The following is a 24,727-nucleotide window of genomic DNA, read 5'->3' as shown; positions in this document are numbered from 1 at the left end:
AACATTATTTATTTTGCCGTAGCACTGTGGACCGATGCAGAGGCAGAGCATGCCAGTAAATAGCGCTCAGTTAATAGTGCAGTTATAGCCAGCAGTTATTGATGCATGGTGGACAGATGTTTCCAGAGTTGAGTGACTCATCTCTCCCTCACAGCTACCTAGTAGACTGATCTGCATGTTTAGTGGAGTAATGACACCTGATATTGTATTTCATGAGAATGGCAAACCCATTGGAGGTAGCAGTCCTGTTTAGAGATGAGAGTCAAGAAATATCACGAGCTGCTTTGATGTAACAGAGAGACTTTATTTAAATATATAAAAAGGACATGACTTAGATGCAATAAGTTTACACATATTTGAAAATGAAATCATTTTAGTTCAGTTGGACAGGCAAAATAAGTGACTGTACAGACAGCTATAGATCATGATGGAAGTGATCTAGTTTTGTTAAGTGTGTAATAAACAATGTGGAATAAATTAGGTTATGGTTTATTAATCCTTTAAGAGAATTACAGAAACATTAAAGACCAAAACTAAATGCAGAAAGTAAAAATTAATTTGCAGGCCGGTTTTGAGCAAACTGTTAACACAAACCGGTAGTTTGAGACCCCTGACTTAAGATATTTAAGAGTTTTTATGACCTTAATTTATGGAAAACTGGATTTAAGACATTTTAAGACTTTTTAAGGATCCGCAGGATCCCTATATATCACATTAAAGCTGTACTATATATTTGCTCCATATATCATTTTTAAGCTTTGCCAACAGAGTTAGTGAACAAGGAACAGAGATAATGAACAAAATAAAATTATGAATGCAAAGCAAAACACAAAGATGCTATTATCATGGGGAATTTAACAACATGATTGATAAAAAAAATTGCAATAATTTTATTTTGAGGTTGACCGATAGCCAATGTAATGTTGATAGCCTAAATAACACAATTTTAATGACAGGAAATAAGATGTACAAAAAAACTTTCTGAACTTAAATGAACACTTATTGTACACAATATTTAGGCTACTCAAAATTCACTTTAAAATGTATTTTCACAAATGTAAGGTTTATTACCCATTAGTGCCCGACGATTTATCGGTTGGCCGATAGCCTTTCACAGATATATCGGTATCGTGTATATGTTTACCGATATGCGCAGACATGAACATTTTTTTCCAGAACATATAATGCAGAAAACAATGCTTGGGGTGATTTAGAATTGGTGTCATAATGTAGTTTGTCCAGCAGAGTGTGCTCCAACTCCATTGTTTACAGAGCTGAGCTGACAGTGGTTCTGCAGACAGGGCAGAGTTAAACGGTGACGTCACGGTAAGTTGCTATCTAGTTTGTGAAATACATACTGGAAAGTTATAGTTTTCAATATAACTAATATAACGTTAACCCTGTCCCTGACAACCATGTCACTCATGTTTATCACATCTGCTTGCTTTGTTAGCCAGCTATATTTTGTCAGTACAGTCAGTAATGTAGCAGACTGAAAGGTAAGCAGAGCATCTTTTTGCAGCTCAGCAGACAACAGTGCGGTGGTGGATTGTGTCTGCTGAGTGTTGATTTCATGCTACGTTGTTACCTAGTTGGTGAGACACAGTGCTGGAAAGTAAATAAACAGCGTCCATCTTTTACGCTGCGTGACAACGAGCTTATAGCTAACTTGCTAACCACGCAGCTTCTTTCATACCTTGTCAGCTGAGTGGAAGTTAATGTGTAAACATGTATTCACCAAACTGTTTTGTTCAGGATTCACAGTTTGGTACCCCCTTCAACTGAACAATTCAAGTCACTGCATTTACAAAATGTAATATTTAAAAGTCTGGTTTTCCACCGTTGAAAGTTTCCCCTGAACTTGTATAGCAGAATACGGTGTAACACCGCTGCCGCTGTTTATCTCTTGACTCGACAGGTGTAAATGCTTCTTGTTTTACAACCTGCCCCTAATTGACTGGCAGTATTAAAATAGTCAGCATTTGACTGATACTAAACAGTACTACTGATGTTTATTTAGCTATTTATTTTATTTGAATTTATTCTTTATTTAAATGGTCAGCCATTGACTGATACTAAACATACAGTACTGATTTTTATTTATCTATAATTAAATGTATTCTTTATTTAAATAGTCAGCCATTGACTGATACTAAACATACAGTACAGATTTTTATTTAGCTATAATTTTAATTTATTCTTTATTTAAATGGTCAGCATTTGACTGATACTGAACAAACAGTACTGATGTTTATTTATCTATTTATTGTATTTTTATTTATTCTTTTTTTTTCTGTGTTCATTTCTAGAATTTCTTGACAATGTATAACAATAATGTCAAATATTCTTTGATAATAATATTTGTTTAAGGAAGCAGCCTTCTGAGGACCTTTGCATAGTCATATCAGGGCAAAATCGGTGCACATTCCACATAGAAAAGGTCTGTTTTCATTCCAGCTCAAAAATGAACTTTATCGGCCACCATATCGGTAATCAGTGAATTTTCTCCCTCTAAAATTGGCACAAGTTTCAAAAATACCATATCGGTCGGGCTCTATTACCCATAAACAAGGCTGTCGGCAGAGTCGACTGACACATGATGGTTTGCTTGTGCTGACAGTTAATACCAATTTTATTAGAGCCACGGTTTTCAAACTGGGAGGTGCGCCACCCCCAGGGGCTCCAGAGCATGTCAGGGGAGGCGCGGAGATTAAATTAAATTCACTAAGTAAAATCAAAAGATACATAAATAAAATACGAAATTATTGTCCGAATAAATTACATTTAACAGCTTAATGCACCATAGTTCAGCTTAATAGACCGTAGCTTTATGGCTTTATAATACAATTAAAAGTTGTGAACAAATGTATATCATGCAAGAGCGCATCCATGTACCGGTTGTGCGAGCGCAAATTTCTCCGCTCGCACGCGGATTTCCTTCTTTCTCGCACAAAACTGAACGTGTGCTCTAAAATATACGCTGCTCTCTTATGAAATCTCCCTGCTCTCGCTCAGTGTGTGTGTGCATGCTCAAAATGTGTCCTGTGCACTCGCAAATCTTTTGTAAAGCCATATAGCTCTACCTCTGTTCATCTCTCACGACGTGTCCATTGTTACAAGTTCAACATGATATCAGGTCGATGTGTCTTCATGTGTTTGTGACAAGTACAGTTTCACATAGAGACGGACACTGGCTCATGTGATGCGAATTTATCATAATTATAGGCTAAAAGCTGTTCAGTAGTTCTATTATCATTAGGAAAAACATGTATTTTTAATAAAAAATTATGCAGAATACGGTTTCATGTTATTAATAGAAATATTTATAGCCGTTAACCAGTGTGTGATGTATTGCCGAATGAGTCTGTCAGACTGAATTTAAGGTCATTGATGATCATCATTGGTGAATTGCTCCAATGCCTGAAATACAATGAATTTTAATAATATAAGACTAGAGGAAAATACCTGATAAAACTTCAATTAAGTGGTCAGAATGTACTGCTGTTTTCAGTGGAAGAAATATATTTTTGACATTTCGCAAAGGCTATTATATTTATTATTTACTTGCCAATTGTATAGGCCTATATATGACATTACTGTATGTACTGTATATAAATCTGCAAAAAAAAAAAAAAGGGGTTAAGAGGAGCGCGGCCTTGTACATTTTGTTGCTTAATGTTTAAGACTTTAGAAAGCCCTGTATTAGAGGAGAGGAACAGAACTACAATTCTGCCACTGCATGGACTAAAGCCTGTTTTAGGTACTTTTTCCCGGGACTAGTACTTTTCGTAGTTTTCGCACCTGAGGTACTATAATTCCTCGGAGCCGTTTTAAGAGACATTTTTAGCTCATACTCCAGGGTAAGTACTTTTGAGGGTGCAGAGGGAATGTGGGAGGTGCTGCAACCTGTGATTAGTCAAAAATCTATGACGCACAAAGCCTCCATGGATTAGACTTGTTGGTATAGCACATCTTATAGATGATCAATCGGACTGAGATCTGGGGAATTTGGTGGCTAAGTCAACACCTTGAACTCTTTTGTCATGTTCCTCAAACCATTCCTGAACAATTTTTGCAGTGTGGCAGGGCACATTATCCTGCTGAAAGAGGCCACTACCATCAGGGAATACTGTTGCCATGAAGGGGTGTACGTGGTCTGCAACAATTTTAGGTATGTGGTACGTGTCAAAGTAACATACACATGAATGCCAGGACCCAAGGTTTCGCAGCAGAACATTGCCCAGAGCATCACACTGCCTCCGCCGGCCTACCTTCTTCCCATGGTGCATCCTGCTGCCATCTCTTCCCCAGGTAAATGATGCACATGCACCTGGCCGTCCACATGAACTAAAAGAAAATGTGATTCATCAGACCAGGCCACCTTCTTCCATTGCTCCATGGTCCAGTTCTGATGCTCACGTGCCCATTGTAGGCACTTTCGGAGGTAGACAGGGGTCAGCATGGGCACTCTGACCGGTCTGCAGCTACGCAGCCCCATATGCAGCAAGCTGCGATGCACTGTGTGTTCTGACACCTTTCTACCACGGCCAGCGTTAAGATTTTCTTCAATTTGTGCTACAGTAGCAATTCTGTGGGATTGGACCCGACGGGCAAACCTTCGCTCCCCACCCGTTCACCCGTTGTCCTTCCTTGGTAGGTACTAACCACTGCATACCGGGAACACACCACAAGACCTGCTGTTTTGGAGATGCTCTGACCCTGTCCTCTATCTATCACAATTTGGCCCTTGTCAATGTCGCCCAGATCCTTACGCTTGCCCATTTTTCCTGCTTCCAACAAATGAAATTCAAGAACTTGCTACCTAATATATCCCACCCCTTGACTGGTGCCATTGTAACGAGATAATAAATGTTATTCAGTTCACCTGTCAGTGGTTTTAATGTTGTGGCTGATCAGTGTAAGTGTATGCGAGGGGTCAGCCGAGCAGCTGTGTGACTTCATCGGAGACACACTTTGAGTTTTCACTGCATCTGTACTGTATGACTGACTATACGGAAAATAAAGTTATTTCTGGATTACTACATTGAATGTTTCTTGGGATGAAGGATATAAATAATAAGATGTTTATCAAGAGTGGGTAATTTAACCCTATTATACACTAAACCATCATGAAATCTTGTTTACTTGATGGAAGAATTGCATGCCTGTTACTGTATGGTTAACTTGAATCAAGATGTCTTTTTAAAGTCAATGAGTGAGTAGTTCAGTACAGTAATACTGTATATGTTGAGTCATAAAAGCCTTTATTTTAAAATACTGTGTTGAAAAATAGGTTTAATCAAATCAAATCAAATCACTTTTATTGTCACACAACCATATACACAAGTGCAATAGTGGGTGAAAGTCTTGGGTGCAGTTCTGAGCAACATAGCAGTCATGACAGTGATGAGACATATACCAATTTACAATAAAGATCAGATTTACACAACACAATTTACATATCTACTATATACAATATACAAATAATAATATACAATGTACAGTATACAATACACACAATATAGAATACACATTATACAATAAAAATAGTATATATAGTATATATAAAATATACAGTAGGTTGTATTGTACTGTATTGACATTCAGGCTGTCGGTTGATAGACAGTTGTTAAGAGAGAATGTAATTTATGACAGTCCAGTGTGAGATAATAAGATTAATAAAGTGCAGTGCTGATGTATATTGATTGTGAGAGATCAAGAGTTCAAAAGTCTGATTGCTTGGGGGAAGAAGCTGTCATGGAGTTGGCTGGTGCGGGTCCTGATGCTGCGATACCGCCTGCCTGATGGTAGCAGTGAGAGAAGCCCATGGCTCAGGTGGCTGGAGTCTCTGATGATCCTCCAAGCTTTTTTCACACACCACCTGGTATATATGTCCTGCAGGGAGGGAAGCTCACCTCCGATGATGTGTCTGGCAGTTCGTACCACCCTTTGCAGGGCTTTGCGGTTGTGGGCGGTGCTATTGCTGTACCAGGCAGTGTTGCAGCCAGTCAGGATGCTCTCTACAGTGCTGGTGTAGAACCTTGTGAGGATGTGGCGGTTCATTCCAAACTTCCTCAGCCATCTCAGGAAGAAGAAGTGCTGATGAGCCTTCTTCACAACGGCCACAGTGTGGACGGACCATGTGAGTTCCTCAGTGATGTGGACACCAAGGAACTTGAAGCTGCTGACTCTCTCCACCGGTGCTCCATTGATGGTGATGGGGCAAAGCTCTGTCTTTTCTCCTTAAGTCCACCACAAGCTCCTTTGTCTTGATGACATTGATGGAGAGGTTGTGCTCCTGACACCAGTGTGTCAGCATGTGCACCTCCTTTCTGTAGGCTGTTTCATCATTGTCAGTGATCAGACGTACCACTGCCGTATCATCAGCAAACTTAATGATGGCATTGGAGCTATGTTTTGCCACACAGTCATGTGTGTTCAGGGAATACAGGAGTGGGCTGAGAACACAGCCCTGTGGGGCTCCAGTGTTGAGGGTCAGTGATGAGGAGATGTTGCTGCCCATTCGAACCACCTGGTGTCTGCTTGACAGGAAGTCCAGGATCCATCCAGCTGCACAGCAAGCTGTTTAAGCCCAGAGCCCGGAGTTTCACATCAAGCTTGGAGGGCACAATGGTTTTGAATGCTGAGCTGTAGTCTACAAACAGAATTCTCACATAAGTGTTCCTTTTTTCCAGGTGGGAGAGAGCAGTGTGTAGTGTAGATGCAATGGCATTATCAGTGGAGCGGTTGTTGCGGTAAGCAAACTGCAATGGGTTCAGTGAGGGAGGCAGCACAGAGCAGATGTAATCTCTGATTAGTCTCTTAAAGCATTTTCTGATGATAGGGGTAAGAGCAACAGGACACCAGTCATTTAAGCAAGTGATTTTGGATTGCTTTGGTACAGGCACAATGGTGGACATTTTAAAGCATGTGGGGACCACAGACAAGGAGAGGGAAAGGTTGAAAATGTCCGTAAAAACACTAGCTAGTTGGTTCGCGCACACTCTGATGACGCAGCCCGGAATGCCGTCTGGACCCGTGGCTTTACGGATATTCACCTGTTGTAAGGATCGGGGTACATCTGCTACAGAGACAGAGAGTGAACTAACCTCTGTAGCTTCGGCCGCGAGAGCTCTCTCCGCGAGGGTGGTGTTATTTCCCTCAAAACGAGCATAAAAAGTATTTAGCTCATCCGGGAGAGAGGCAGCGGTGTTCACAGTGGAGTTTTTATTACCTTTGTAGTCCGTGATGATATTATTTCCCTGCCACATGCTTCTAGAGTTAGTGGTGTTAAACTGTCCTTTGATCTTGTCCCTGTACTGGCGTTTGGCTGCTCTGACAGTTTTGCGGAGTGCATTACTGGCTTGTTTATGCTCCTCCGCGTTCCCGGAATTAAAAGCGGAGGTCCGTGCATCAAGTGCCATGCGAACATCGCTATTTATCCATGGCTTCTGGTTGGGGTGGATCCGTATTGTTTTGGTTGAAATAACATCCTCTACACAGTTTCTGATGAACCATGTTACGCTATCAGCGTAAACCTCAATGTCGTCATCAGAGGCGGACCGGAACATCTCCCAGTCTGCATGATCAAAACAGTCTTGTAGCGTAGAATCTGACTGGTCTGACCAGCACTGGATCGTTCTGAGGGTGGGTGCTTCCTGTTTCAATTTCTGCCTGTAAGTGGGCAGAAGCAGAATGGAAGAGTGGTCTGATTTGCCAAATGGTGGGCGGGGGAGGGATTTGTAGCCATCCCAGAAGGGAGAGTAGCAATGGTTTATAATGCATTTTCAACATGTTGTCCGCTGAATTCAGCGTGTGCTGCGTGGGAGCGATACAAGGCAACTCTCCTTTTACTCTGGCTGTAGCACGGAACGCACAACTCACGCACCCAGTGTAAACTGTAACCTGAAGACACAGGCTGCGTCCGGAAACTGGAAAATGCTGCCTTAAGGGGCTGTATAAGCAGGTAGGATGAAATAAGTTGCTTTTTAAAATGTTCAGAGACCAGTTTCCTTAAGATTTCCATTCATTCAAAACGAAGTAGTTTAAACCACTAACTGATTAGGCAGCAAGGCAGCTGCCTATGTTTTCCGATGCAGCCAAAGTTTGTGTAAAACAGCCCTTACAAAAGTGTAGCTCCGATCCTGGCATCCTCTATCAATGTTGTTGATTTCGTTGTTGCTGTTGAATCACGTGTGCCAACAACGTCAGAAAAAAATGGTCAATACTAGATAACGTCACTACGGGGGTTACTTTTGTGAGTGCGAATGCAGCAGGGGAAAAGTCTCCTTGGGTGTGCCATTCCTTGTAATAATTCTCATATAGAAAGTTACTAAGGGAAAAGTACCAGGACTGTAGGTGGGAAAGGGGCTAATGTCCCTTTCAAGACAAGTCAGTCCACTCGGCCGCAATCTTGGGAACGCTCCTGGGCAGCAATTTTCGTACAATCTCCAATCTGTTTGAATGGGGAAAGACTGAAATCTCCAAAACGGTTGGTCAAGATTGTGTTCAAAGATCATATTTGATATATCTGTATCTATACATTCAAATCAGCAGTAAAATCTGACAACAATGGATTCATAAATTTATTTAGCTTACTGTTGATCATACTAAAAAATGCTATTTTCAGTCTGATCCAGCTAATGTGCATGACTGACATGAAATGTCTGTAATCTAAAAGAAGATTGGCTCTCTAATCTCTAAGGCGGGTCATCCTTTTCTACATCTGCCATATTGGGTGTTCCAATTTCTCCCATTCATTTTAATAAAAGTGCTCAGTCTCTAGCTAAATTAATAATCTCTGATTCAGCTGAGCATGAGAGACAGTGTCACTAAGCATTGAAATTATTCCACTACACAGCATCACTGTATCAACAATTGTATTTCTTTGTGACACACCTACACTATTTGTTAGGGTCATGGGTTAAATAATTAGGCTGGAATGGTTCTGAATGGTGTTCCGGCACCTTCTCCTCAAATAAGAAAAAAGTTTGTCAAATGATTCAATTTCTTGTATGCTTCGGTCTAGTTTATGTTTGATCCATTTTACACATTCTGTCTCCATTTAGCGATTGTACTTGCTCAAAAAAAATTTTTGATTGAGCATTTATTTTTGTGTTTTCTTTTTTTCTGTTGTTTTGTTACAAACAAACAAAACATTATCAGCATAACAATTTGAGTAAAATAGTAAACCAAAAAAGTAAAAAATTCACCAGAATCATCATCTGATTTTAGGGTTCCCCCACCTCCAAAATCCCAATTCAACCCCTGATTAGGGTTAAAAAATATCTATTTATAGCTTTGGATGAAGCCGTAGCACATCAGCTTTTGGTATGTTGAGTCATGGTGCTCATATGGCTGATGAAAGGTCTTGTTTGACCAGCAACATCACATTCTGTCTCTCTTTTCCCAATAGCTTACTGTCAATATATCTGTCTAATAAAACAAGCAAACAATAACATGTATAGGCCAAGTACTTGAAAACCTCATTGCCAATCCTGGGAATGTGAATGGTAATATGAAATTGGAGATCCACTTAAACTCAGAAAATGAAAGAGAATCTACATTGACAAAGCTTTGTTTTTTACATAGTCACATAAGTCTTGGTAAAGATATAAACAGTACAGTGTTTATCAGTATACTTGCTAGCAAATCAGCAGTGTGAGAAATTAGCAGGTGACTCTGCAGGAAGAAAAAACAACTACACTCTCACTGTACCTGTTTTTGTATACTTTCAAACACACAGCCTCCCATACACAGTCCTTCACTGTCAAACCCATTGCTGAATTGGTTTGTTTAATTAAAGCAGGAGACTCTTTCGCTCTCTGTATTAAACAAATACCTTGAGAAAATCATCACCTTTTTATGACACATAGTGCATCCCAGACAGTGATATATTTCTTCTCCCTCTCAATCAGCGATTTGGTACGTGATGTAACACCAGCTCTGATAACACCCAGCTGCATAGTAAAGAGTCCAAATAGCAAGGGTTTTCAAAGTGTGGGGTGCTAGAGAATTTCAGGGGATTAAATCATATATATGTATTGAGTTTAACTATTATATTATATTTAAAACATAATTTAAACAGTTCTGAAAATAATAGGCAAAAAAATTATATATATATATATATATATATATATATATATATATATATATATATATATATATATCAAGAATCTTTGTGAAGGGGCTTGGGGATCTCAGCAAGAAAAGATACTGACTACCACACCTGGAGTCGCAAGTTCGAATCCAAGGTGTGCTGAGTGACTCCAGTCAGGCTTCCTAAGCAACCAATTGGCCCGGTTGCTGGGGTGGGTAGAGTAACATTGGGTTAACCTCCTCGTGGTCGCTATAATGTGGTTCGGTGGGGCTCATGGCGAGTTGTGCATGGATGCCGCGGAGAATAGCATGAAGCCTCCACACGCACTAGTTCTCCATGGTAACGCGCTCAACAAGCCACGTGATAAAATGCGCAGATTGACTGTCTCAAACGTGGAGGCAACTGAGATTCATCCTCCGCCACCCGGATTGAGGTGAGTCACTACGCCACCACGAGGACCTAGAGTGCATTGGGAAATGGGCATGCCAGATTGGGAAAAAAGAATTCTCTGATATTTGTCAAGCCCGCCAATAAAGCAGACGTGACATATTAGTCTGTAATTACAATGGAGCGGTTTCTGAGACCACCAAATTCGAATCCTTCAGTTTCAGGGGTCAAACCCAAAAGACGACGATATGATGAGCAGTATTTAAGTTTAGGATTTACATTGACAGGATCAGTTGATGCACCACAACCTTTGTGTCGTTTGTTAGGAGATGTTAGCTAATGACAGCATGCGACCTGCTAAGCTGCGCAGATATCTTGACACCAAGCATGCTGAGGTAGCAGGAAAATCTCCTGAGTTTTTCCAAAGAAAACCCAGCCTTTCAAGGTCAGAAAAAAGTTGTCAGTGAATTTATCGAATTAAATTTGAAGGCCACTGAAGCTTCAGATCACATTGTGCTGCGTATTGCCAAGGCAGACAAAGCACATAACATCGGAGAGACACTGATTCTGCCAGCAGCCAAAGATACATATGTTCATACATATGACGACACATGTTCATTGATGGTAGGAGAGTCAGTGGCTTCTAAGCTTGATTCTATTCCACTCTCTGACAACACAGTGGGTCGGCGCATCCCTGATATGACACAGGATGTGAAGGAGCTGTGTTAGACTGCATCAGGCACAGCTCATTTTTTGCACTCCAGATCGACAAATCCACTGATGTAGCCAGATGCGCACAGCTGTTAACATATGTGAGGTACGTGAAAAACATGGACATTCAAGAAGAGTTTCTATTCAGCAGTCCCTTGCCTGCCCAAACACACACAAACACAAACACACACACACACACACACTCACACACTCACACACTCACACACTCACACACTCACACACTCACACACTCACACACTCCTCCTCTCTGTTACAGATCTCCTGACTGGTTTGACTGAGATGGACCGTTATTGGAATTTCAAATTATGTTCTTTTTTTTTTCATTCATCATTGTTTTTGTTCCATTTTTTCTCCACCATTATAAAAATTATAATATAAAAAGTTTAACATAAAAATATTTAGTATATTCAATGTCATAATTAATTTAATAACTTCTACAATTGTTAAAAATGTATTAATGTCAAACAGTTGTGTAACAACTGGGGGGGGGGCATCATGTACGTTGTGTCACAATGGAGGCCCACTGTCTTTGACTTTGAAAACCCCTGATCTAGACCAACACATATACATATACACAAATAGACCACCATAATTACCACAAGCACACCTCACCACACCTGACCCTAAATTTATCTGTATTCATTCAATTACTGATGGGTGCTGTATTTCTTCTAAATGACCTCACATAAAAGTAATTAAAACTCTTTAATTTAGCTTTTAACTGGAGGTATTCTTCCTAGTGTACAAGGGTCTTGTGCAAAGCTAAATCACTCATACAAAGCCAACATGGTGTGACCATGGTGCAGTCCAAGGAAACTATGCTGCAGAGAGTCCGTTCCCCCAGAAATGAGAAGCCAGTGATAAGAGCTAATATTAGCTAACATGTGATCGTGTCCATGCTATGCCCAGTATACTCTCAGAGACAGTCTGAGGAGATAAAAAGGTCAGTGAGGCCTGCACCGATTTCACTTTCACACTTTACACTAACGAGGAAGAGCTGTTACTCACAAGTAGCTCATGTGAATCGAGGTTTTCATATCTGTGAATAGCTGAGGACTAACACCATCAATGACACAAGGATGTTATTGTAGCTTTTAATCAACATAAATCCCTAAATAAATTTGGTATCAACTGCAAAAAAAAAAAATGGTCTGAAAATGTAATAATAAATAATGACATGGACATTGTCGACGTAAATGCTATATTTATAGGAAGTGAAATAATATATATATATATATATATATATATATATATATATATATATATATATATATATATATATATATATATTAGGGGTATAGCAATCCATCGTTTAAATAACCAACAATGCGATGTTTAGCGGTTACGCGTAAACATCGATGTATATTTTTTTTAAGACGTACTTTTATTTTGACGCTCTAATGCCAACCACGTCCATACGCATTTACGTCAGGTGATGCATCAACCTTATGATATTCATCTCGCTTTATAAATGCTAAATATGCTTCTTGTGTGGGACACGGATGTGCGTGGAGTGATTGAAGCCTGAAGTTGCACCTGTCAACAGGACTGACAGCTCCAGTTACAGGATAGCGCAGAGCGACTCACATGCACGATTAAATCTGGCTTCCCTCGATATTGTGGTGCACTTAAATTCTACATGAGAATTTTTTATTTTAAAGCGCTATGGAGCAATTCAACCATGTCAAACGTCTAAACACCCACGATATTCTGAACAGCGCTGACGAGGGAAAGAGAAAACACCTGAGCTGCACCAGCATCAATTAGAAGACTTTTCACATCTTCACATAAACACCCTTACTAACATTATCACAGTAAACTGTAACAGAATTTTTTGATAAAATTGTGGAAGTTGTAGCCATGAAAAAACACAGACAGCTCCTAATAAAGTGCTCATAAACTTACTTATGAACTAAGTAATAGTAGAGACAAAATTAGAGGAGGAGACAGGTCACTCATAGAAAAATTAATAGGACCGGGTGTTTATCTAATCTGGCTGTCGTAGGACCAGTCACACTGCACGACTTCAACGTACAATTTCTGACACTGCCAGAACTTTGTCGGAGGCTAAAATTAATTGCAAAGACATTAATTTGTCGTGGCTGGATACATTACACTAATCGATCAAAGACTGTAAATTTTACCTTAAGATAAATTAAAAAAAATTCTATCCTCAAAATTGTCTCCAATAGCAAATTGATCATCAAAATCATACAGTTTGAGCCTGGCTTTATTGGTGACTGAAAGGATAAGCAAATTAGCCAATATATGTAATTATTGTACACACAAAGGGCGGTGAATGTGTAGATCTTTGTGAATTCTGCTATATTTGAAAAGCTTTCTGCCGAGTTCTGAGGGGCACAGATTCCATATCGGGCCGGTAATATTTGTATAAAACTCAAATGCCATGCTTGAAGCAAACAGTCCTGCAGCTTGGATTGCATCACAATGACGTAAACTAACCCATTCTGGTCTGAGTCACATGCCTGGCTGGCGCTGCTCATGGCCCATGTCATGACTCTATTTGAGATCAACCGGTCTGTTTTTGTAGTGAAATCATCGTGTCGGCACAGTGTAGCCTGTGTGTTACAAATGCATAGCAGTCCACTGAAGTTAATGCATCATTTCCAGCTCAATAACTTAAGTATCTTAAATCAAACTTTGACAGAAATCAGTTAGGTTCCAGAACGCACAACTTAGGAAGAATGTCATGTATGCACTTAACATACTGTCCCAAAACAGTGAGTCAAGAGGCAGCACACAGTTTCCCATACACATCCAGCAGGTCCTTACAGACTAAGCAGGAGTAGAGGGACTTCCTCTTTCAGAGACCGGATTCTGGCTTCTCCATGGTCATTAACTCAACATGACTCAGATGAAACCTCCCTTCGTAACACACATCTGAATTGGAAAGCCTCGAGTCAGAAAGCAGCTGGGCTGTTTTCTCACTGGCAGTGACTTCTAGAAACACTCAAACAGGAAGGGTCTTTCTATGAAGTCTAAGGCTTTCTTTGGACACATTTACAAATCAACAGTATAATTTCATATCCTGAATAAATGTATGATACAGAATAGTTGTTATCCAAAAGACACGAAAAACAGCTGATTTCTTTTTTTCTTTTTTTTTTCATGTTTGGTTAACGAATAACTAGTTTAATTTTCCTATTCATTACTATTGGAAGGGATTTTAAACAGCTCGTTTGCCAGTAACAGATCATGATGTCAACAAATGTTGATTATTAAGCTCATGTGTGGCATTGCCAGCACCAGTTAAGCATTAGTAAAAATCACAAGGGCATAAGGTGAGCAAGCATTTCACACAGTGATAATTCCACTCTAAACTGCTTGCTTGCAAAAAAAAAAAAAAATATATATATATATATATATATATATATATATATATATATATATATATATATATATATATATATATATATTAAAAAAAGCATACAAGTAAAAAGTTTAATAACAACAACATTTCAGTAAGTAAACTCAGTTGATAAAAGTGATATTAGGTAGCAGATCTGTTTAAAGACTAGAAATTTGAAGTAAACACCACTAGTAATTTGGCATGAATTATGGAATGAAGGAAAACAAGCAATACTACTAGAAAGACTAGAAAGGCTATTTTGATACTGATCTGCTTCTTTAAACATATCAATCAACCTGATTTAGTTCATACATCACTTGTAGGCCTGTATTGTTGCTTAAAATAAACACATTTAGGACCATAAGTTCAAGAGAATGAGAATACTTGTTTAAACATTTATGAAAATATCAAATGGTCAAAGAATTATTGTGTAACATCACTAAATAAATAAATCAACCCTGTTACTCCCTCATCCCAACATCTATGACAACATCTATCACTGGCTTTCAGTTTGGCCCAAATATAAAATATGAAACTGTGAAATTCTGTTTAATGTTCATCACTAAAACAAATCAACCCCTTCGGGCATATACAGATATTCTCAAATTATGTCCAAAATAGCTTAACGACATGTTGCCAATGATGACTTGTTATTTTACATAGTTACACTGTAATTTGCTGTTTTGTACTCTAGATCAGTGTTTCTAAACTGGTGGGTCATTCAGACTAAGGACAGTAGGGAAAGAATGATGCCAGGGTTGTTCTTCCATTGAGATTTTTCCACAGCAAAATTTCGGGCCATGTAGGTAAATGTTATGATAAATCATTGCGAGTTTGGTGCTTTATACGTGCTAAATATGCTTCTCATCTGAAAACGCTATGCGACTGAAGCCATCACTCACTGCAATGATCTGCTCTGCTCTAACCTACTGTATCTCTAAAGCGTATGTTAACCGGGCTTCCCTTGATATCGCGGTGTAGACCACAACACCGATGTGACCCATTTGAATTCTTGTGAGAATTTTATAGTTTAAAGTGCTGTGAAAGGAAGCCAAACCTCTCAAACAGCTAGACAGCCTTGACATTATAAACAGCACTGTCCTATGTGGCAAAATAAAGGTTTCAAATTACACAAATTACCCTGACTAAAATTGATCACAATTTTACAATACCAACAGTAACTGTGGTATTTTGACAAAAAAAATTATAAAGGGATAGTTCACCCAAAAATTTAAATTCTCTCATTATTTACTCACCCTCATGCCATCCCAGATGTGTATTACTTTCTTTCTTCTGCAGAACACAAACGAAGATTTTTAGAAGAATATCTCAGCTCTGTAGGTCTATACAATTCAAGTGAATGTGTACCAACATTTTTAAGCTCCAAAAAGCACATAAAGGCAGCATAAAAGTAATCTATAAGACTTCAGTGGTTTAATCCATATCTTCTGAAGTGATATGATAGGTGTGGGTGAGAAAGAGATCAATATTTAAGTGCCTTTTTTGCTCTCAATTCTCCTCCCTGCTGAGTAGGTGGCAATATGCATGCCGATTGCGAATTGCCAAAAAAAATGAAAGTCTGTTTCTAACCCACACTAATCTTATCACTTCTGAAGCTGATATGGATTTTACCATTGGAGTCTTAAGGCCACAGTATACTTTGGGGGTGCACGTTTTGGATCACAAGTTGCGTCATCAGCACAGCCATGCGGCTTGACCGTGTGCACGAGTCAAGAAAATTTAGGCTGTGCTGATGACACAATTTGCGTCACATATACTGTGTGTGGAGCGATCCGCAACGCGCACACCCGAAGTATACTTTGGCCTTAAGACTCCAATGGTAAAATCCATATCAGCTTCAGAAGTGATATGATTAGTGGGTTAGAAACAGATACATTTTTAAATCCTTTTTTACGATCATTCCCACTCCTTTACTTTCATATTCTTCTTTTCGGCTGTGCATGTTGTCTGCGCATGCGCTGCCCATTGACTGTACTAAAAGTGAGTCACAAAGCAGTTGTAGTGTGCATGTGTCGAACGCATTCCTATTCGTTTGGAGTCAGAAAAGTATACTCAGAATTGCAACACGGTCAACCGGGTGCGAGGTGATCAGGAAGGCGGGCCTTTATGGATTACTTTTATGCTGCTTTTATATGCTCAAAACTTTGGTACCCATTCACTTGCATTGTATTGCCCTACAGAGCTGAGCATATTTAGCATTTATAAAGCGAGATGAATATCATAAGGTTGATGCATCACCTGACGTAAATGCATACAGACGTATCTGGCATTAGAGTGTCAAAATAAAAGTACATCTAATAATTTTCGTTTGTGTTCTGCAGATGAAAGAAGTCATTCACATCTGGGATGGCATGAGGGTGAGTAAATGATGAGAGAATTTTCATTTTTGGGAGAACTATCCCTTTAATAAACTATTAGGTGTAATCTATTGGACCTCCTTTTTATTACAACTGTATGGTCTTAACTGTGGTTGTATGGCATTGCACTGTAAATATAAGGGCAAGTACATGAATTCTGGATGTGGAAGACTTATGAAAAAATGATGGACAGTGTTTTCCTCCAGAGTAATATATGTTCTGTTTGGCTGATGTTTAATATTAGGAAATAAACTAGATAATAAATATAATAGGCTCATATAAATAAATAGGCTCATCAACATTTAAAAGGCGGGAGAGAAAACTTCCTGTATATTTTGTTGTCTAATTCAAGAACAAAAATAATGTCACTTGATACATGCCCTTTTATTTGAAAACCATGAATAAAACTATGCAAGATAAAAGAAAATGCGACCCAGGCAACATTAAATCCAGTTAACGTATTTTACTGTCGGGTTGCCACTTAATGTCTAAAGTAAAATCTGTGTCCTGAGACAAAACCAGTTGAAAACCACTACTGTAGATGTAATGAACACCCTGCTGAATGAGGTTCATCAAGAAAAAACAATGATATGGCCTAAATGAAAAACAGATTTAGAATGGGTCTGAAAACCTAGTGAGCTGCCTTAATAAAGTAATTTATCCCTCAAATAGAAAACAAATAAAGATTCAAGTGTTTCTGTTAAGGAAACAATAGGTAGGTGGCCTTTTAAACAATAACACATTAAAGACAGGCATAACATGAATCTGTCTGAAACTCAATTACCCAACTGAAAGAAAACGATCTTATATGGCTTTCAGCAAAATACCATAGTTATTCCAGCCATTGTTAATACAATGAAACTGTGGTAACTTGGCATAGCCATCACTATAATCAAAAACGAAATTAAACGAAATATTCTGAAAAAGATAACATATTAATTTATTATCATTTTTGCAATATAACTGTAGTAGGTCTAACTATGGTATTTCTCCGTAAACTATGGTTACAGTACAATGGTACATTTTTGTAAGGTACTCAACACAGAAAATGTCAACACTGTTACACATATTGTTGCATCACTATGTTTATTGAGTTGAAATTTAAGTCCAACCAAACAGATTAAGTAGTTCAGTCGTGTGTGTTTTTGTATGAATTTGCAACTCTAATGCAACAGTTTTCGAAAGTGTTGCAGACTGTCTATGAACTACATGTTTTCACTCTTCCTACTTGAATTCCCACTTAAACTCCTCCTGACATGTTTCTGCTTAAGCATTATTTTTTCTTTAAATAAAAAGGGAGATTTAAAGTGACGCAGGCCTCGCTCGGATTCCTGGACCCCCTTTTCGGTTTGTGGGGTCCCCATTTCTGTGCTCAATATCCACCGATTTCTCTCAAACACCCTTACGTCTCTTTAAAGGGACGAAAACAACATTCCGCCATACCTTTATCCACTTACCTGGATAAACTGTATGGTTAATGCTGATTTTCCGACGCCACCACCTCCGACGACCACCAGGCGATATTTCTCCTGCACTGAGCCGTCCTTCCAGCCAGCCATCGGGGACACACTGCTGCTCTCTTGCCGCTGTCTAAACACACACACACCGAGCCACTTTACTCTGTGACAGGCCTTCAGATGGAGAAGTGCAGCAGGAAAATGCGATGCGGCGATTGATCGAGGATTGAATTTAGTAGTAATCCGTACAAGATGAGAAAAGTACGACCGTAGTCAGCAGGGAAATGCATTCACTGCTGCCTCAAGTCTGTACGCCCTCGTCTAAATCGCTGCCAGGCACTGACAGTGCTGCATGATGAGGGGAAGATAGGGGTAATCAGTTCAGACAATACACACAGCTGACGCTAGGGGGCGCCCACTGCAGCGCTACAACAGATGTGAATCCATCAGTCTACCTTATGTTTGTTTTTGTAGACCTTTTTCACACTCCGGTTTTGGAACGCGAAGTAAGCGATTGCAGGGTAAACTTTGACAGCGGTGAATGGTAGTCCACAGCAAATATTATTTTCACTTAACCATTTGCTCCAAGAGCAAAAGAAAAAGTCCACTATTACATTTGAATGACTTTCCAGAAGAAGAAAAGAATAGAGAGCGGTGGATTAAGAGTCAGATGGGAGAAGATGCCAAATTTACAGTCACTCTCTCAGCAGCTGTAATCGAAACCTCCCTGGCAGCTGTGGTAATTCTAAAAACTAATTCCAGGGTAATATAACACAAATAATAATGTTATAAACTTACACTCAATATTTAAAAAAAATTATCATTTAAAAAAGTTTGCTAGATTTACGTGAAAAAGGTCTGTTGTAACGTGGAGTTAAGTTAAAGGTACACTTTGTAATTTTTTTCCTCATTTAAAAAGGTTTAACTCCTTAAGACATGAATTGTAATTTTGCAATATATGTAGGAAATCATGACCACTCACATTAAAATGAAGACTCCAGTCATATCAGTAACCTTATAAAAGCTGTTTTATTCTACATGGAGAGGGTCTGCACATGGGGGCTTCCATGTTAGAGTCACGTGACCTGCCGAATACTACTCGCTTAATCTCCGTAACCATCTTGTTATTTGACACTTTCACTCAGTGATTGAACTAATCATGGCTGACTGTGAATACTAAATTTCTACAATGGAATTTGAAACTGAAAACTATTGATTTTAAATTATGCTGCATCCAATCTGCTAGGTGTAAGTGTAAGTCCAAGATGACACAAAGACAAAAGTTACTGTCTTTTTAAGTGCACCTTTAAGAAGGACTCAGCACTAAGGATTTTTTCTGCTTGCCTGGTCGGGTCAGTAGTTCAGATTTATACTTACCCTGCCAACATTTTCAAAAAATAAACCATTTTATTCTAAATGATGATTTTTTTTATTTTTTATGATTTTATTTTATTTATTTATTTATTTTTGTATTTGCCAAAAATAAATGTTTATATTTTTCATTAAATATAACGTTTTCTTTCCAAAAAAATAAACAAATAAATAGAATTTAAAGGTTTTTACAGCTACGTAGAACAGGTCTAAATATATAAACACACTTTTGTTGGAAAACAATGACACAATGCAAAAAATGACTGATTTGTTTATAATTTTCAACCCATTCCAACCGATGCTTCCAAGAATATCACAAGTAATTCTCACAATTTCTAACAAACTAAACTTAATGTATGTTTGCCAGCTAGATAATTACAGTTACAGTGGCACCAAGTTTAATCCACAAAATTCACAACAATGTTCAATACATCACAGAAAGAAAAAAAAAAATCTATAAGTTTGCAAAATTTAAAAACACAAGATCAGTGAATATAAGATTTAGGCTAGTGAAAACACAGCACTGGCCCGATGGGGCTAGTGACAGTTCCATCAACTGTCCCAAATCTTTTTCACACTGGCCCTGGGTCAGCAGGCTATCCTTATTGTTAAGCCCTGGTTAAATTCAGATTAGGCCATATTGTTAGCGCATCCTTTAATTTTAATCCTCTAAATTGTATTTAGAGGATTGTATTGAAAATAACTCACTCTATGTCTACCATGTTGTTTCGTCTGTTTACTTTGTTTCCTGTTCACCTTATGCTTCTCACTGTGAGCTGTCAAACAGAAATGTAGATCATGGGAAACTCGAGAGAAATCATTTTTTGATCCCACTATGGAAATCTGTAAAGTGGACAACCTACAACATAGACATCTTTGCCTGCAAACTATCATTTCATCAACCATATGCAAATACACAGAGAGTGAAGATGGCGCCCGCCCACCCACCCACTTGTAAGTGCAAGGTCTGTGGTGCTGTTTATTCCACAGTTGCAGAACACTGACCTCACACTTTAAGACAGACTGAGTCTCCTAATACAATGGCCCATTTTAATAAACCATAAACAATTCTGCATGCATACAGACTTGGCAGTTTGACCTCTGGAGGGCTTGACAAAGAGCAAATCAACAAAGTTATGACTTTTAAAAGCATGAGGAAGCATCAGCTGTGAAATGTAAATCCTAAATACTACGCCACTGAACTCCAGAAATGCTTTTTATGTAATAAAAAAATATTTTTTTTATTTATGTACAGAATTAATAAATTCCCTTTGACTCCTTTTAACCCAAAGGAATTTGTGGAATTTCAATTAACTTGTAATTCAGAACTCCAAGATTCACATGGTCTCAACTGCAGCCACAGGGAGGAAATTAACAACAGGAGTTCTTTCCATCTCCCACAGTTCTGGGAAAAAGATAACAGATCACAGGCTATGAGTGCTTACATCATACATCTGAAGACTGTTTGTGTATATTTTCTCACGAGAAATGCCATACTTATCGTTTAACCTTCTGAAACACATATTTTATATTTTATCAAATAATGCACCAGAGATCATCAACTACTTTGCTTTTACTGGGAGTCCTTATAGGATATAAATATTTGGGTGACGTTCGTTCACCTCATCAGCTTTTGTTCGATTACCTTTGCCAGTTTTCTTATGTACAGTATGTACATGTTGATTTTAAAGGGATCATTTACCCAAAAAGGAACATTTTGTCATCATTTACTCACACTCATATTGTTCCACACCGGTATGACTCTCTTTCTTCCATAGAACACAAAAGGAATTTTCATTTTTGGGTGAACTATCCCTTTAAGCCCTTGAATTTTTTTACAAGATCATTAGTGGCGACTTTACCAATCTTCCAGTGAGGTCCAGCTGTCAGAAGATGGATTAATCAAAAATAAATAAATATAAAACCAAAAAATAAAAAAGATAGGCATTTCACCTAAATGTATTTCTGTAGCATCAAAGGTGAAGCTGTTGAGTCAGTCGTTTGCTAACTGTATCAATGCGCTCCTGGTTACTACTGAAAAGGCATTGTTTATTCACATTAATTGATTGGAACTATTTCTATACAATAAAAATGCTCTCTACGGCATCTGACACAACTAAACTTAGTTACTAGTTTGCTTAGTAACATAGGCCAGTAAGATTCAAGCTAAGCAGAATACAAAACAATAAAAGTACTATATGTACAGTGTGTACATATACATATCAAAGGAACAAAAACATCTGAATGATGCAAAAGGCAAAACAGTCTACTGCTGTGATGACTCACAACAAGGAACATTTTCATTATTACTACATACAGTATACGATTAGTAGGCACCTACTGTGCATGTAATATCAAAACTGAAACCATCACCTAGTTTTGCATTGTCACTTTGACATTCATCACTTAGTCATAATGATGTATGATCAAGTACCGCAGTATTATTTAAAAAGAGACCGACGCAAAGGCACTCTTGATACTCTAAAATGACTGAAATAATTATATTTTAATTTCAGATTTTGCATTTTATTTTTTAAGATTTATAAGCTCTTAAGACTATAGATCAATTTCATATTCAGACCTAGTCATCATTCACTTTCATTGTATGGAAAAGAATGCAAAAAACATTCTGCCTTATTTAGTGTTGCACAGAAATTCATGATTTTGGGTGAATAAATGCTAAAAGAATTTTAATCCTGGGGTGAACTATCCCTTTAAGAATAGGTAACCAATGGAAATACACCACATTTAAAAACCAGGGTAAGTCATTAATAATTAAGCCTGACTTAATTTGAGAAAATATTTACAAGCAATTTTATTTCGTTCATTCAAATAATTTTCATTGAGCCAACATAATTTTGTTTAATTAGGTTAAATCAATGTACTATAGTACTTTTAACACAACTTTATTAGGTATTACAAATAAAATAATGTTTAATTTAATTAATTTCCTTATTTTTCTTTTATGTAGTCCCAACTCAAATGTAATAACTGTGATAGAAGGCAATTAAATTGTGACAAAATGTTCTAGAATTGTGTTGCTTTAGTTCATTTTAATCAAGTAAACTGAACAACCAGCAAAAAAAAAAAAAATGTTTTAGTGTATGTGTCCTCAATAATAAATAATTCTTTACATTTATACAGCGCTTTTTAGGACACTCAAAGCACTTTACATACATTGTGGTGGAATCTCCTTAAACACCACCAGTGCACAGCATCCACCTGGATGATGCGACGGCAGCCATAGTGAACCAAAATGCCCACCAGCAGCTACCAAGTGGAGAGGAGGGTACAATGCAGTGATATAGCCAATTCATGTTCCAATTATTGGGAAACAATGATGGATAGAGGATAATGGGCAAATTTGGCCAGGGCAACAGGGTACACCCCTACTCTTTTAGAGAAAAGCCCTTGGATTTATGACCAGAGAGTAGGGACCTCAGTTTAAAAGACTGTGCCTTTTTAAAACAGCATAAACAGCATGGTAAGCACCCCGTGCTGGCCTCTCTAACACCTCTTCCAGCAGCAACCTTAGTTTTCCACAGGAGGTCTCCTATCCAGAACTGCAGGGTGGCATGCTGTCAGCATAGGGTTCCTCAAGGTTCTTCAGCAGCAAAGGAACTTTGGTAGAAACTGTTTATATAAAAATTTGAAGCTTATCTGTTGAACACAATATACATGTTTCATCAGTTCAGTCAGATATGATGAGGAACATGAATATGTATGGTGTATGCTCTTGCATGATTCAAGTCAGTTACAATGTTTAATAAGAATGCAGCAGACAGTGCCACTGGCATGTGTTTAAGGTGTGATATGTTGAGCTGGTGCTCTGAAGTGGTCAGTAATGAAGGCTTTAGGATGTGTGAGAATTTGAAGATGTATGAAAGTGTTTAAATGTCCGGCAAAGTATGCTGTGAGGCCTTTAATTATCTAGGTGAGCTAGCTCAGAGCTGGTATAGGACTTCATAACACCACATCACAAGCAAATGTGGTAATCAATATTCAAACAAACTCTGAGATCAGGTGTCTTCAGGATAAAGTTGTAGAGGTGAAGTTCATGAAGATGGTAAAGAGGTATTCTCTTCTATTTTAAAAGCAATGTCATTAGTGAACACTAAGTCTTTCTTTTATTGAGGTGATGAACTGTAATTCAAATATTATTGTCTTCAGTCAAGTCTCATTAAGAGAATATAATGCAACTTGGAATGCACAACGTGAAAGTAAAGCAGGGGCCATTTGGTCTTATTACACTTCACATTTTCTGAAAAACTGTTATAGTTGAAGGGAGTTGAACCTCTCCCCTAAAAGTTTGCTTAGAATTTAATTTAACTACCTTACCATTTACAACAGCTATTATCTGAACATAGTTTATTTACTAATTGTTATCTGTATAATTGGAGCAGCCAAATGTAATGGAGAGATAAAAAAGAAAAGAAAAAAGTGTTGTATACAAGTTTGGGAAACTCAAACTCCATTAATGTACATTTTATGTGGGTAACGTTCCTTGTAATAAAAGCCTAATGGTATTAAATGTAGGACATAGATCAGCGCTTTTCACACCCATCTACCCCCACTCCACATGAAATTGGAAGCTACTTAAATCTAATGTAGCATTTACATTAAAAACTGCTTCCACTGCACTTTAACTGACAATGACTGGTGACTAGGTACAAAGCATATTTTTATTTGTTAAAACTGAAGTACCTCCTAATGTGGCAAAATCTTCTCAACCTTGATGTCTTTACCCGTAATATTCATTATTCACTATGTGGACCAGCAGGTTATGACTGCAACTCTTACAAGTCATCTGAGAGGCAGGAGACCATAACAAAATTCTCAAAATTCCAAAAGATTTCCTACGAGAGAAGACATCCTTTGTTATGTCAACTGTGGTTGGAGGGCAGAGACTGTTCTTGACTACTTACAAGTAACC

General features: G+C 38.2%; 1 protein-coding gene across 1 annotated transcript in view; it reads right to left on the bottom strand.

Annotated features, from left to right (window-relative positions):
• Positions 1 to 18,794, bottom strand: part of LOC127452046 (ras-related protein R-Ras2-like) — a 65,948-nt gene extending 47,154 nt beyond the window's left edge. The window contains exon 1 of the mRNA XM_051717199.1: positions 18,424 to 18,794. Coding sequence (XP_051573159.1) covers positions 18,424 to 18,525 — 102 coding nt within the window. The 5' untranslated portion in view covers positions 18,526 to 18,794. The remainder of the gene's footprint in view (positions 1 to 18,423) is intronic.
• Between the last annotated feature and the right edge of the window lie 5,933 nt (positions 18,795 to 24,727).

Source organism: Myxocyprinus asiaticus, chromosome 2 (assembly GCF_019703515.2).
Source record: "Myxocyprinus asiaticus isolate MX2 ecotype Aquarium Trade chromosome 2, UBuf_Myxa_2, whole genome shotgun sequence".
NCBI lineage: Eukaryota > Metazoa > Chordata > Actinopteri > Cypriniformes > Catostomidae > Myxocyprinus > Myxocyprinus asiaticus.
The sequence above is the reverse complement of the archived record's forward strand: the minus strand, read 5'-3'. Positions and strand labels throughout refer to the sequence as shown.